Source organism: Pleurodeles waltl, chromosome 8 (assembly GCF_031143425.1).
Source record: "Pleurodeles waltl isolate 20211129_DDA chromosome 8, aPleWal1.hap1.20221129, whole genome shotgun sequence".
NCBI lineage: Eukaryota > Metazoa > Chordata > Amphibia > Caudata > Salamandridae > Pleurodeles > Pleurodeles waltl.
The window spans coordinates 1,544,687,399-1,544,703,942 of NC_090447.1; the positions used below are offsets into that span (position 1 = coordinate 1,544,687,399).

General features: G+C 48.9%; 1 protein-coding gene across 1 annotated transcript in view; it reads right to left on the reverse strand.

The window, feature by feature from the left end:
• Positions 1–10,120: 10,120 nt before the first annotated feature.
• Positions 10,121–16,544, reverse strand: part of LOC138249646 (NACHT, LRR and PYD domains-containing protein 12-like) — a 160,047-nt gene continuing 153,623 nt past the window's right edge. Inside the window, exons 5-6 of the mRNA XM_069203591.1 lie at positions 11,788–11,958; positions 10,121–10,295 (exon numbers count right to left, since the gene is read on the reverse strand). Coding sequence (XP_069059692.1) covers positions 10,121–10,295; positions 11,788–11,958 — 346 coding nt within the window. The remainder of the gene's footprint in view (positions 10,296–11,787; positions 11,959–16,544) is intronic.

The following is a 16,544-nucleotide window of genomic DNA, read 5'->3' on the forward strand; positions in this document are numbered from 1 at the left end:
TAGCTTATTCTTGGAACTCTTAGCTAAAAGAGAGAAAGGGGGTAGAACCAGCATAATGAATCACATCCAACCAGAAAGTTGGGTGGATCACTTTTCTTCCCTCTATGACAAAATCGATACTCCTGAGGCTCCCACTAACCATGACGTGAGAGAAGACCTTGGCTTCCTGCAAGACACGGAACCCCCATCTGTTTTACTGGAAGGGGGTCTGCTAGATACTGATGTCCTTATTAGTTTCTCCATAGAAGAAACTTCTGAGGCAATTCGTTTGCTAAAATCTGGCAAAGCTCCAGGACCCGATAAGATTCCAGGGGATCTCTATAGATCAGAACCCTCTATATGGGTCTGGTACATCAATGCACTTTCCAATAAAATTTCTGAAGGGGGGCAGATGCCTACAACTTGGAAGGGTGCTGAGATCATACCTATCTATAAAAGGGGTAATGCAAATCTACCAGCAAACTATAGGCCGATTAGTCTCATAGATAATCTGCAAAAGATTTTTGCCAAACAACTTCTTGGCAGACTAATGCAATGGGCCAAGGAACATAAGGTATTATCCCCCCTTCAGGCAGGATTTCGACCCAGAATTAGTACAGTGGACCAGGTCTTCAGGCTGGCTGTGTTGTATTGGAAACACACTGTCCTCGCTAAACAGCCTTTATATGTTGCTTTTGTTGATTTGAAATCAGCCTTCGACCTGGTTCCAAGGGAGAAGTTGTGGGTAGTCTTATATAGAATAGGGGTACCTAGCAATCTAGTCTCCTTACTAAAGCGCCTGCATGAAGAAACTTATGCACAAGTTCGTTGGGGCAACCTAGGCGAACTGACCGATAAAATCCCCATAAATAGGGGTGTTCGCCAGGGATGCGTGTTGGCACCGCTCTTGTTCTCCTTTTTTATCAACGAGGTGGTACAGGTTATGATGGCATGCCAGATCGATGCCCCTACTCTAGGGACCCAAAAAATCCCTATACTTCTCTTTGCAGACGATTCGCTTCTAATCTCAAAGACGCCCATGGGCTTGCAAATCCTTATTGATAGATTTAGTGCATTCTGTAGGGATTATGGATTAGAGCTAAATCCCAAGAAAACTAAGCTAATGGTCTTGCGCTCTGGGAAGCGGAAGAAGTATACCATCAATCTAGATGGTGATCCCCTGGCTAAGGTCAGTTCTATAGATTACCTAGGAGTAAGGATAACCGACAATTTACATTGGGAAGAACAGATTAATAAAAGCACTGGCCTCCTCCAGTATAATGCAGCATCCATCTTGCGTTTCTATAGGAGTACCATTACAAAAACGGTCTCCCCAGCTATTAAGATCTATGTAGCAAAGGCTCAGGGAGCTGCTGTGTATGGTACGGAAGTATGGGGCTTTTCTGACACCAACAGGCTAACCATCGGAGAGAACAGCTTTGCAAGGGCCCTTTGTGCTTGTCCCCCAGTACCCCACTGATTCCCTTGTTTTTAGATTTGGGCATAAAAAGGATAGCCGACCTGATAAATGTAAGACCTTTGTTGTACTGGGTAAGGCTATGGACCGTCCTTGAACTAGACATTTATAAGGCCTCACTCCTAGATCTGTTAATATGTACCAATTCAGCTTCCATTCCGTGGGTCAAGCATGTATCCATCTGGTTCAAGATATTGGTGTTGAGAGATTACTGGGAGAACCCTCACAAACTTGAGAAAGTCCATCTTAAAGTACTGAAGCGTGTCTATTGGTCTTATTTGAGGAACGATGTTATTAATCATAAATCATGCGGTCGTTTAACCAACTTATTTACTGACATCAAATGGTACCCAAGGTTTGAACCTTATCTAGACATTATAACAGACATCCTAGGCAAAAGCCTATATGCTAGATTTCGCTTTGGGACTTTACCATTGAAGACCTTGGTGTGCAGATGGGATACAAATGCAACTAATGATACTTGTCTTGGTAACACTTCTGAATCAGTGGAGCACTTTATGTTTTTCTGCCCTGCATACATAATTCCTAGGTCCAAGTGGATCCGTGATCTATGTCGGGAAATGGGAATAAGGGAATGTGCATTAGCACTGAGGATCTTAAAAAGTGATTCTACTAAAATGTTAATATATTCTGTTACTAAATATTTACTGTCAGCATGGCGCACAAAGAACTTTTATATTAGTAAAATATCTGATGGACGAGTTCTCCCTTTTTAGTCAGGTCAGTGGAGGCGATCTTTTTACTTGGTATTATGATCTTAGGATAGATTTGTATTTTATTCTTTTAGGTGGCGTCCCTATGTGGTATTATGATTTTAGGATGAAATTGTATTTTATATTATATTTTATGATGATATTGATTATGTATTGCTTTGATGATCATTGATCGAATAAAGCTTCTGCTGACACACACACACCACTCCCACACACCCAATCCAATATAAAACACACACCCACATCACCCACAAACCCTTACGACCAAAATTGAGGAAGAAGCCCAGAGAGATACACCACCAGAGACAACACTAGCATCCACAGGCACACAACACCATCACTCACTCAACATCCACGCACCTCAGACAACACACACCAACACATCCCCTCAGACATCACAACCGACACAACCTCACACATCACCTACACCACATCATGGCACCTCAAAGACACCCCAGGTTCTCTGAGGAGGAGCTCAGGGTCATAGTGGAGGAAATCGTCCAGGTAAGGCCACAGCTATTCGGGTCACAGGTGCAGCACACCTCCATAGCTAAGAAGATGGAGCTATGGTGCAGAATCGTAGACAGGGTCAACGCAGTGGGACAGCATCCAAGAACACAGGATGACATCAGGAAGAGGTGGAACGACCTATGGGGGAAGGTGGGTTCCGTGGTCTCAAGACACCAGATTGCAGTACAGAGGACTGGCGGCGGACCCCAACCTCCTCCCCCACAACTAACAACATGGGAGGAGCAAGTCTTGGCTATACTGCATCCTGAGGGCCTCACAGGAGTAGCAGGAGGAATGGACTCTGGTAAGTCAAATCTTAACTATTACATCCCCCACCCTACCTGCATGCTACCCCATACCCCACCCTCACCCCCATCACTCCAACACCTCACAGATGTCCTACTATCACAACCCACCCATCCCAACACCAAGCCCCGCATGCAACATCAAAGCATGGACACCCATCACCAAAGCATGTCCACTACAGATACCCACACAGACCCCAAACCAAGTATCACGCAAGGTCCTAGACAAGAATGTGCAAGCACTGGAGTACAGGGTCACCCACCCATTGCACACAATGGCACACACAGATGCAACCCCTACCCAACGTCACCGGACAGGAAGTTCCAGACATGTCCACTCCCCCCACAGAAGAGGCCCACAGTGATGACAGCAGCTCTGTCCAACTGGATCAAGGTGACCAACCCGACCCATCTGGAACCTCAGGACAGTTGGTTCCCCTGACACTGGCACAGGCCACCACAGAGCCTCCCCCTCAGGAAACACCAGCACTGCACCCACCCAGCGGGTCCATCCCTCTGTCCCCAGGACACGTCAAGCAACAGTGTGTCCACCACTACAGGGAACCCAGGCAAACCCACCACCCCAAGAAAATCAGGGACCTGAGGGCAGTGGGCACACGGTTCAGGGGACAGAGGCACAGGAAAACAGGATAACTGGGAGGACTGCTGTACGACATGGGGAGGACAGGCCCAGGGAACTCACTCTCCACGAGGCCCTCTCCAACATCATGGGAGCATACCATCATTCCCAGGAGATGATGGCAACGGTACTGGTCAAGTTTCAGGAGACCCAGCGGCTGCAGGAGGAACAGTATCTGGGGATCAGGGAGGAACTCAAGTCCATCAACACCACCCTGGTCACCATTGTAGGGGTGCTGAAGGACCTTGTCAACACCAGGAGGGACACTGAGGCACAACAAGGGGCCCCTGACACTAGCCTGGATGATGAACAGCCCACCACCATGCCGGCGCTAGTGGACAGGAGGCACGGCCACAGGACCACGACACCAGCACCCCACCCCCTGCAGATGGAGAACCACCCCACAAACAGTCCCTGAGATCCAGGACAAAGCCAGAGAACAATGCCAAGACTCCCGCCAGGAAATGAGACCCCCTGGAATGTCATCCTTCTGTCCCACTTTGTCACCCTGTCCATCCATCAACTGCCCTAGCTCCACTTCCCATGCTACTTTGGACAATGCATCTGTGAAACAAATAGACTGGACTCTGCCATGGACAATCCTCCACCATCACCCCTGCCCATTTTACAACCCCTCCTCTAATTTGCACTGAAATAAACACCCTTGAACCACAAAACAATCTGGAGTCAGTCTGTGCTTTCACAAATGTGTATTTGCAATAACTAAGGAAAATAGCAATGTCGATTGTATTGTCAACATACCGATGTAACACAGCTCTAGTCCATGAGGTAATATAGCAGAGGTCACACAGTGGGAGCCGCATCTGTGAAATGGAAAGGCAAAGTGACAAGTCAGGGTCCATACACTGGGTGAAAGTGACAGACATATGATAGGTCTAACAATTGTATGAGATGTGTGAGCCAGTGACATCTTCTTACCTGTGTGTCACTGGAAGTATTGCTGGATAACGTTGTTTCTGTTGTCGATATCCTCTTCTTCTGCCTCCTCTTCTTCACTGTCCACAGGCTCCACAGCTGCCACAAGACATCCATCTGGACCATCCTCCTGCAGAAAAGGCACCTGTCGTCGCAAAGCCAGGTTGTGCAGCATACAGCAGGCCACGATGATCTGGCACACCTTCTTTGGTGAGTAGTAGCGAGAACCACCTGTAATATGGAGGCACCGCAACCTGGCCTTCAGCAGGCCGAAGGTCCTTCCAATCACTCTCCTAGTTCGCCCAAATGCCTCATTATAGCGTTCCTCTGCCCTTGTCCTGGGATTTCTCACATGTGTCAGTAGCCATGACAGGTTGGGGTACCCAGAGTCACCTGCAAATGTCGAGGGACAACTGTTAGACACACACTAACCCTTAGGGACAACCCCAGACCCAGACAACTATTCACAGGGTATAGGGTCCTTGTCCTCACCTATTAGCCACACACGGTGCCTCTGGAGTTGCCCCATCACATAAGGGATGCTGCTATTCATCAGAATGTAAGCGTCATGCACTGATCCAGGAAACTTGGCATTTACATGGGAGATGTACTGGTCGGCCAAACACACCATCTGCACATTCATAGAATGGTAGCTCTTCTGGTTTCTGTACACCTGTTCACTCCTGCGGGGGGGGGTACCAAGGCCACATGTGTCCCATCAATGGCACCTATGATGTTGGGGATATGTCCCAGGGCATAGAAGTCACCTTTCACTGTAGGCAAATCCTCCACCTGAGGGAAAACGATGTAGCTGCGTATGTGTTTAAACAGGGCAGACAACACTCTGGACAACACGTTTGAGAACATAGGCTGGGACATCCCTGATGCAATGGCCACTGTAGTCTGAAAAGACCCACTTGCCAGGAAATGGAGTACTGACAGGACCTGCACTAGAGGGGGGATTCTTGTGGGATGGCAGATTGCTGACATCAGGTCTGGCTCCAACTGGGCACACAGTTCATTGATTGTTGCACGATCAAGTCTGTAGGTGACTATTACGTGTCTTACTTCCTTTGTCGACAGGTCCACCAGCGGTCTGTACACCGGAGGATGCCGCCATCTCCTTACCTGCCCAAGCGGACGTGCACTATGGACGAGAACAGTGAGCAGAGAGTCAGCCAACACTGAGGTAGTGCTAAATGGCATTAGCAAACATTTGTAATTCCGCAATGTGCCTGTTACTGTGTGTATGCAAGACCTAGATAGGTGTGACGCAGTTATTATTAATGCCATGTGGCCCCCTGAAATGGCGGCTGCCTGACCTGTAAGGTGGGACAAGGGGATATGAGGTAACAGCGCTGGCATTCTACACCGTCGCGGTAGGCGGTCGAAGACCGCAGCGCAATCCTGCATTGGTTAACATTGGACCCTATGGGTCCCAGGAGCCAATGACGATGTACGCCGGCGGTGACGGTACGCACCGCTGCAGACGTGACCGCCATTTTCTGTCTGTTCCCTCACTTGATACCTTCCCTTCGACAGGAGAAGACCTACACTGCAAGTGCTGCTGTGACATCAGTCTCGAAGCGACGAAGGCTCATGTGTCTGGGGAAAGGGCCCCTGCCTTCACTTCGGAGGATTTGGAGAAGTTAGCAGATGGGGTCCTCCCCCAGTACACGCTACTCTATGGTCCTCCAGACAAACAGGTGAGTACACTGTGAGCATGCTGCATGGGCAATGCCTGTTTGGAGTGGTGTGCATGGTAGATAAATGGGGGGGGGTTGGGCCTGCATGTGCGGACGGGGAGTGTATGTGTGTCAGGGCAAGGGTGGGAATGGGGGCCAATGACTGTGACAGTCCGGACAGTTAAAGTTTTACCTATTCCCCTGTACTATTCCTGTAGGTCAGCGCCCACCAGAAGAAGGATATTTGGCGTGCCATCGCCAAGGACGTCTGGACCCTGGGGGTCCACCACAGACGGAGCACCCACTGCCGGAAAAGATGGGAGGACATTTGCCGCTGTAGCAAGAAGACGGCGGAGACCCAGCTGGGGATGGCCTCCCAACGTGGCAGGGGTGCCCGTCGCGCCATGACCCCCTGATGTTCCGGATCCTGGCAGTGGCGTATCTGGAGTTGGATGGGCGCATGAGGGCATCACAGCAGCCACAAGGGGGTGAGTACCATCACATCCATCTGACTCTGGGTAGGTGAGGTGGGCAGTGGGTTAGCTTAGGCCAGGGCGAGCTTTGTAGGCAAGGACCCTTTGTGAGGCAGGCTATGTGGCACCCCAACCTCACCAGTGGTAAGAGCCATCTACACCTAGTCAGGCTCCTGTGACTTCCATGTGTGCAGCAATCATGCATAGGCCTTGTACCCCATGGGCATGTGATTAATCTAGGAACTATAAGTGCATGGCGTCGTGCAGAGGGCTGCTGTGTCTGTAGTGTCCGCCAACGGTAGTGGTATTGCATGGACTGAACATGTCTTTCTTCTGTCATCCCCCACCCCCTTTTTGTGGTCTCCCTGTTCTTGTGTGCAATAGCATCATCAGGCGGAGGAGCAGTGGCACCAGAGCAGGAGGGAGCTGCATCCCAATTGGACCTGGAGGGCGAGACAATGGAGTCTGAAGCCACCAGTGGGTCGGAGGGCGAGAGGAGCTCCACAGCGGGGACAGGAGGTGACATCAGCGACAGCAACTCCTCCTCTGATGGGATCTCTCTTGCAGTGGCGGGCCCCTCTGTGCCCTCCGCATCAACAGATACAGCCGCCATCCCCCCTACCAGCACCGCCCTCCCAGCAGCCTCTCAACCTTTGCCCTGTGCCCGCTCACCCAGGAGGGCTGGCATCACCTTTGCCCCAGGCACCTCAGGCCCTGCCCTTGTCAGCCCTGCTGCCCTCAGTGAGGAGGCTATTGACCTCCCAAGATCCCTCACTGTTGGGCAATCTACCATTGTGAATTTCATCCAGGGAGTCAAGAGGCATTTGCAACAAACAAATGCATACCTGGAGGGCACTTCTTCTGGCCAGGCAGCCCAACAGAGAGCATTTCAGGCTCTGGCCTCAGCACTGATGGCAGCCATTGTCCCTGTGTCCAGCCTCCCCCCTCCAACTTCCTCCACCCAGACCCAATCCCCTGTACCTCAACCTATCCCAAGGACACCATCAGACCAGCATGCACACACCTCAACACACAAGGGTGGCTCTGGCAAACATAAGCACCACACATCCCACAGGCACTCACACAGGCATCATACTCATGCACACATACTAACATCCACTGCCTCCACTGTGTCCCCCTCCTCCACGTCTCCCTCCTCCCTCACTGTCTCGTCTCCACTCACACCTGCATGCACTACATCTTCAGCCACTACCTCTATCACCAGCACGCCCTGTAGGAGGCTGGACTGGCTTGTAGTGGGTACCAAGAGGTACTTACACCTTGCACCAGGCCCAGTTATCCCTTATTAGTGTATAGGGTGTCTAGCAGCTTAGGCTGATAGAAAAGGTAGCTTAGCAGAGCAGCTTAGGCTGAACTAGGAGACGAGTGAAGCTCCTACAGTACCACTAGTGTCTTTTGCACAATATCATAAGAAAACACAACTGTACTGTACTGTACTGAGGGTACTCACTCAGATACTTTTGGCATATTGTCATAAAAATAAAGTACCTTTATTTTTAGTATATGTGTGGCAAACCACCCACTGGAAAGACTTGAGAGACTGGCTTTGCACTCCCCAGGATAGAGAAGTGAGCCAACCACCCTCTGGAAAGACTTGAGAGACTGTGGCTTTGCACTCCCCAGGATAGAGCAGTGGGCATGGAGCCCCCTTGTGGAGCTGGCGTTGTGCACTCATCCGGATGAGATGGCCCCCTTCCCTTCCCCCCGAGGTGCCTGTTTCATTTTGAGCTGATGCCCCTGCAGTGTTCTCTCCGTTTGAAGTCTGGTATCGAGTGTTGGCCTCGCCCAGGCATTTAGGATCCAGCGGTCCACGGACAATAATTGGTGCACTATCGGGACTTGTGTAGTTGGTGTACATAATTATATATACTGTATTTCGAGTTTTGACTACTGATTTTATCATGATTACAATCGCTCAACTCATTTCCTTTTGTCTGTGCGTTCTTCCAGGGGGGTGGAGGGGTGTAAATGTAATGTTGTAGCATGTATTTGTGTGTATGTTGTTGTGGGTGAGGGTGGGGGTGAGGGTTTTGCGTGTTGCGTGTGTGTGTCACTCTCTTTTCCCCCCCCTTCCCCTGTGTTGTGGGTGCAGTGTTCACCGTGGTCGTCGCCGCAGTCTTTGGTGCTCCTGATAGAGGAGCAGGAATACCATCGTAGGGAGTATTTGGAGTTCTGGCTCCATGGCGTCCTGGTTCCTTGTGGGGTGTGGAGTGGTGAGTGTTTTCCCTTCCAAGTCCTGTTTCCGCCGTGTTTTTGTTCACGTTGGTTCCGCCCCAGAAAAGGTGGCGGATTGGCTTCTCATAATAGTGTGGGCGGTACATTGTCTTCCGCCTGTCTGTTGGTGGTGACCATTGCGCTGTTTGTTTGTACCGCCGTGGCGGTCGGAGTGTTAAAGTGGCTGTCTATGTTGGCGGTTTCCGCCACGGTCGTAATTCCATTTTGTTTCCGCTGGCCTGTTGGCGGTGTTACCGCCGCTTAAACACCGACCGCCAGGGTTGTAATGAGGGCCTATATCTTTTCAATTAGTGCATTTATTAGAAGTGATGGTTTCTAAACAGGGACTTAGGAACATTCCCTGTCTGCCCCCTCCCTGGCACTATTCCATCAGTGACTCAAGGGACACGTCTGCTGCTCATGTGCCCCAAATGTACGGTCTATAATATTATTATAATATGTCCGGAGCAGCACCAGGGTCTATTAAACCATATCCAGGAGCCCTCTGTGCAGCGCCCACCCATCCTGAACTGATGTTTCAAGGCGCTCTTAGATGCAATGATTAAAGAAAGGGAAGGAGAGAGAAATAAAGAAATTGCTGAGGATCACACAATCAGGTGAGCAGGAAAGCTGGGATTGCATGTTACATTGTATTTTTCTGTAGATTGGATATTCACAATAATAAATTGATTTGCACAGGAAATGACGTGCATGTGAAGGCTATAGCTGGTGAGTGGTTACTTCTGTAATCCTTCTGCCCAGCCCCCTCCTGAGTCTGGAAGAGTAAGGGGGGAGGGGCCTGTGATGGCAGCACCCGCAGCCCAGGAGCCAGTGTGTGAATGGGCAGAGAGGCCGGCTGGAGAAGGTGCCCGAGCAGGTGTGGGCAGATCTGCTCTGTTGTTAAAGCTCAGTACATTTTATACTAAAGACCTGAAACACAAGCTTTGAAGTGAGCCCTTCTGCACCCCAGGAGGGGCTTGTCCCAGACAAGGACCAGGGCTCGGGCACCACACCTCATACACCTCACCTACCCTACTCATGGTACTGTCATGGAATAGATATCACTTTCAAGACACATTAATAAATATACCTATCACCCCTCCTCCCACAATGTATAGGTTGATGTGCTTAGAAGTGCACAGCTCCCTACCAGAGTATCTGTAGTTTACAGTTTGGATGTTTGAGGCCTTCACACAACTTCTTCATTCCAGAGTCTCTCAGCTCATTGTATTCCAGGTCGAGCTCTGTGAGGGATGTGCTTGTCTTCAGGACTGAGGTAAGATCTTCGCAGCATGAATCGGTGAGAGAACAGCCGCCCAACCTGCAGGAGAGAAGAGATGTGAGAGGAAGAAATGAGAGTGTAGGAATAGAAACTTTAAAGTTTTAATTTCTCTTCCGTCTTTGACTAACTCAGCTCTAATGACACTTCTCCTCATTAAACAAGCACCAAACATATTTATATAAGAATCTAATGTGATGAATTCTCTGACTAGCAGAGACAGAACTAAATGCACTTTCCAATGAATGTTTAATACACGTTTTATGCTGCAGACCCTCTGCTGTGGTGCGGATGGTAAACTCTCAGCTGTGGTAGTCGTTGCATCGACCTGTGTATTAATACACTGGTGGTTATTCGCACCCAGAGCGGCTTCGAGTCAGAGCTCTTCATCCATTGGTCAGTTAAAGTATCCCTCACATTCTGCTCCCGCCCCCCACAGCACACAGCAGGGGCGATCACAAACCCTCTGCACATTGTTCACATCCGCCTAAAAATAGTTCCTTAATCTTCAGTGACAAAGGTGACTTAAAGTCTGTTATTTACTTTTATATTAATATTAAATACTATCTATTGATTTTGTCTGCACTTTGGGTGCACATTTAGATGCTCATTTATTTTCCGTCTTCTTTTTAAAGTTCTTAAGTGTTTAAGTATCATTGCATCTGATTTCGATCTGAGTGCCTGGTTAGATAGACATCTATTCTCGTCTCCTTCACCAAGACTAATGACAATAAAATACATGGCACAAACGAAAGGCTTGTTTTTTTCAAAACCATCATTAGTAAAATCCCGCATCAGCAATGATTTTTTAAATGTGTAATGTCATTTGTTTGCAATAAAGCACAAATTAACAATGGCACAGCCTGCAAGGTCAGACCTATTGTTTTATTGTGTTTTTAACACTCCATGGAAATGATACCCTGCTCGCTCTAATGGTTTTTCTACTCTTTCCCACGCATGGGTGCTCTCTCATTCTCCAGATCTATTGGATTTGCCAATGCTTGTTTTATTGTGATGCTAACACTCCATGGAAGTGATACCTTGGTTTCTCGTAGTTTTCCTATTCTTCCCCACCCCTGGGTGCTCTCCCCCCCCCCCCAGTGCTTTCTGATGCCCCCCACCCTGCTCCCCATCGCATTTCATTTTCAGCTGCCCCCGTTTATAGTTAACAAATTGTCCCTGACTGTGGGGCTGGTGCGCGAGGTATATTGTTGGGGGCAGATCCTGTCTCTTGTTCAGGCCTCTTCTATTTTATCCCACAATCCAGAAAAAACAGACTTTAAAGTGTGCCTTCTGCACCATTACAGGGGATTCCTTCATGACGGAGTGTCTGTGCTTGGGTACCCCCCACTTCAGAAACTTAACTTATGCCACAAATAAAACTGCCCTGAAATGGATGCACCTTTCCCACAACATCAACAGAAGAGACAGTTGTGCAAACATTTAAATATATTTTTAAAATATATCTGTGAGCCCCATCAATAATGTGTATTTTATCTCCTAATAAAGGGACAATAAAAACACAGTTCTGTACCCCAGTTTCTGTAGTTTGCAGTTTGGATGTCTGAGGGCTTCACACAACTTCTTCACTCCAGAGTCTCCCAGCTCATTGTAGCTCAGGTCGAGCTCTGTGAGGGATGTGTTTGTCTTCAGGGCAGAGGTGAGATCTTTACAGCATGAACCGGTGAGAGAGCAGTAACCCAACCTGCAGGAGAGAAGAGATGTGAGAGGCAGAGAGCAGAGAGCAGGAACAGAAACGTTAGAGTTTTATCTTCATTCCTCCCCTGCGTATGACTTACTCACCTCTAGACACCTCCTCGCTTTACACATCCACCCCTCCCTGGTTATAGAATCATCTCATGAGATGAATTCTCAGACTAGCAAAGGCAGAACTAAATGCACTTTCCAATGAATGTTTAATACACGTTTTATGCTGCAGACCCTCTGCTGTGGTGTGGATGGTAAACTCTCAGCTGTGGTAGTCGTTGCATCGACCTGTGTATTAATACACTGGTTGTTATTCGTACCTAGAGCGGCTTCGAGTCAGAGCTTTTCATCCATTGGTCTATTTAAGTGCCCCTCACATTCTGCTCCCGCCCCCCACAGCACACAGCAGGGGCAATCACAAACTCTGCACATTGTTCACATCCGCCTAAAAATAGGTCCTTGCTCTTCAGTGACAAAGGTGACTTAAAGTCTGTTATTTATTTTTATATTAATATTAAATACTATCTATTGATTTTGCCTGCACTTTGGGTGCACATTTAGATGCTCATTTATTTCCTGACTTCTTTTTAAAGTTCTTAAGTGTTTAAGTATCATTGCATCTGCTTTAGAGTGCCTGGTTAGACAGACATCTAGTCTCGTCTCCTTCACCAACACTAATGATGATAAAATACATGGTGTAGGAGGCTGGCCTGGCTTGAAGGGGGTACCAGAGGTACTTACACTTTGTGCCAGGTCCGGTTATCCCTTATTAGTGTAGAAGAGGTGTTTCTAGCAGCTTAGACTGATAGAAGGTAGCTATGGCAAAGCAGCTTAGGCTGAACCAGGAGACATGTAAAGCTCCTACTATACCACTGGTGTCAAATGCACAATATCATAAGAAAACACAAAACACAGACTTACTTAAAATAAAGGTACTTTATTTTTATGACAATATGCCAAAAGTATCTCCGTGAATACCCTCAGTATGAGGATAAGTTATATACTCAAGAGATATGTACACAAACCAAAATTAGGTAAGTAATAGCAAGAAAAGTAATGCAAAGAGTGTAGAATTACAATAGATTGCAATAGGAGCACATAGGTATAGGGGCAACACAAACCATATACTCCAAAAGTGGAATGCGGACCACGAATGGACCCCAAACCTATGTGAGCTTGTAGAGGGTCGCTGGGACTGTAAGAAAACAGGGAGGGTTAGAAAAATAGCCCACCCCAAGACCTTGAAAGGTAGGTGTTAAGTGCACCTACTACCCGCAGAGAGCACAGAAGTCGTGATAAGGGGATTATGCATGAAGAACAAACACCAGCAATGCAAGAATGTGGATTTCCGGACCTGAGTACCTGTAAGACAAGGGGACCAAGTCCAATAGTCGCGACAGTGTCGACAGTGGGCAGGAGCCCAGGAAATGCCAGCTGAGGGTGCAAGGAAGCTGCCACTGGGTGGAAGAAGCTTGGAGTTATGCAAGAAAGAAGAGAGCTAGGGACTTCTCCTTTGTAAGACGGATGTCCCACGCCGCGATGAGGCTTGCAGAGGTGTTCCCACGCAGAAAGACCACAAGCAAGCCTTGCTAGCTGCAAGGGATGCAGTAGAGGTTTTTGGGTGCTGCTATGGCCCAGGAGGGACCAGGATGTTGCCAATTGGAGGAGGAGACAGAGGGGGCGCCCAGCAACTCAGGGAGCCCTCGCAAAAGCAGGCAGCACCCACAGAAGTACCTGAACCGGCACTTGGAAGGAAAGTGAACAGGAGTCCACGCAAAGTCACAAAAGGGAATCCCACGGAGCCGGAGGACAACTCAGAAGGTTGTGCACTGCAGGAAGGAGTGTCGGGACCCAGGCTTGGCTGTGCACGAAGGAAATCCTGGAAGAGTGCACAGGAGCCGGAGCAGCTGCAAATCACGCGGTACCCAGCAATGCAGTCTAGTGTGGGGAGGCACGGACTTATCTCCACCAAACTTGGACTGAAGAGTCACTGGACGGTGGGAGTCACTTCGACAGAGTTGCTGAGTTCCAGCTACCACGCTCGTCAGGATGAAAGGGGACCCAGAGGACCTGTGTTGCAGTCTTTTGGTGCCTGCGTTAGCAGGTGGAAGATTCCGTCTACCCACAGGAGATTTCTTCGGAGCTTCTGGTGCAGGGTGAAGGCAGGCTACCCCCACAGCATGCACCACCTGGAAACAGTTGAGAAAGCTGGCAGGATGAGGTGCTACAATGTTGCTGGTAGTCGTCTGGCTACTTTGTTGCAGTTTTGCAGGTGTCCTGAGCAGTCAGCGGTCAATCCTTTAGTAGAAGGTGATGGGGGAGATGCAGAGGAACTCTGATGAGCTCTTGCATTCGTTATCTAAGGAATTCCCCAAAGCAGAGACCCTAAATAGCCAGAAAAGGAGGTTTGTCTACTTAGGAGAGAGGATAGTCTAGCAACACCTGAAGGAGCCTATCAGAAGGAGTCTCTGACGTCACCTGCTGGCACTGGCCACTCAGAGCAGTCCAGTGTGCCAGCAGCACCTCTGTTTCCAAGATGGCAGAGGTCTGGAGCACACTGGAGGAGCTCTGGGTACCTCCCAGGGGAGGTGCAGGTCAGGGGAGTGGTCACTCCCCTTTCCTTTGTCCAGTTTCGCGCCAGAGCAGGGCTGAGGGATCCCTGAACCGGAGCAGACTGGCTTATGCAGAGATGGCACCATCTGTGCCCATCAAAGCATTTCCAGAGGCTGGGGGAGGCTACTCCTCCCCAGCCCTGACACCTTTTTCCAAAGGGAGAGGGTGTAACACCCTCTCTCTGAGGAAGTCCTTTGTTCTGCCTTCCTGGGCCAAGCCTGGCTGGACCCCAGGAGGGCAGAAACCTGTCTGAGGGGTTGGCAGCAGCAGCAGCTGCAGTGAAACCCCGGGAAAGGTAGTTTGGCAGTACCCGGGTCTGAGCTAGAGACTCGGGGAATCATGGAATTGTCTCCCCAATGCCAGAATGGCATTGGGGTGACAATTCCATGATCTTAGACATGTTACATGGCCATGTTCGGAGTTACCATTGTGACGCTATACATATGATGTGACATATGTATAGTGCACGCGTGTAATGGTGTCCCCGCACTCACAAAGTCCGGGGAATTTGCCCTGAACAATGTGGGAACACCTTGGCTAGTGCTAGGGTGCCCACACACTAAGTAACTTAGCACCCAACCTTTACCAGGTAAAGGTTAGACATATAGGTGACTTATAAGTTACTTAAGTGCAGTGGTAAATGGCTGTGAAATAACGTGGACGTTATTTCACTCAGGCTGCACTGGCAGGCCTGTGTAAGAATTGTCAGATCTCCCTATGGGTGGCACAAGAAATGCTGCAGCCCATAGGGATCTCCTGGAACCCCAATACCCTGGGTACCTCAGTACCATATACTAGGGAATTATAAGGGTGTTCCAGTATGCCAATGTAAAATGGTGAAATTGGTCACTAGCCTGTTAGTGACAATTTGGAAAGAAATGAGAGAGCATAACCACTGAGGTTCTGGATAGCAGAGCCTCAGTGAGACAGTTAGTCATAACACAGGTAACACATACAGGGCACACTTATGAGCACTGGGGCCCTGGCTGGCAGGGTCCCAGTGACACATACAACTAAAACAACATATATACAGTGAAATATGGGGGTAACATGCCAGGCAAGATGGTACTTTCCTACACAACCCCCCCACCCCCCAAACGAAGGACAATAAGACTAGCCATGACCTGATGAGTCTTCATTGTCTAAGTGGAAATATCTGGAGAGTCCATCTGCATTGGAGTGGGTACTCCCAGGTCTATGTTCCACTGTATAGTCGATTCCCTGTAGGGATATGGACCACCTCAACAATTTAGGGTTTTCACCTTTCATTTGTTTTAGCCAAAGTAGAGGTTTGTGGTCTGTCTGAACAATGAAGTGAATGCCAAACAGGTATGGCCTCAACTTCTTCAGTGCCCAGACCACAGCAAAGGCCTCCCTCTCTATGGCAGACCAACGCTTTTCTCTAGGGGTCAACCTCCTGCTGATAAAAGCAACAGGTTGATCCTGGTCCTCAGAATTAAGTTGTGATAAGACTGCCCCTACCCCTAATTCAGATGCATCAGTTTGGACATTTAATTTTTTGGAGTAACAGGGGCTTTTCAGGACAGGTGCAGAGCACATGGCCTGCTTCAGCTCCTCAAAAGCTTTCTGACAGTTTGCTGTCCATAATACCTTTTTAGGCATTTTCTTAGATGTGAGGTCATTAAGAGGGGCTGCTATGCAGCCATATTTCTTTATGAACCTCCTGTAGTACCCAGTGAGGCCTAAAAAGGCTCTCACCTGAGTCTGAGTTGTAGGGGGAACCCAATCTATAATAGTTTGGATTTTCCCCTGAAGTGGTGCAATCTGCTCTCCACCTACCAGGTGTCCCAGATAAACCACTTTCCCCTGCCCTATCTGGCACTTTGAAGCCTTGATAGTGAGGCCTGCCTTTTGCAGGGCCTCCAAAACTTTTCATAGGTGGACCAGGTGATCATCCCAGCTGGAGCTAAAGACAGCTATATCATCTAGATATGCTGCACTAAAAGCTTC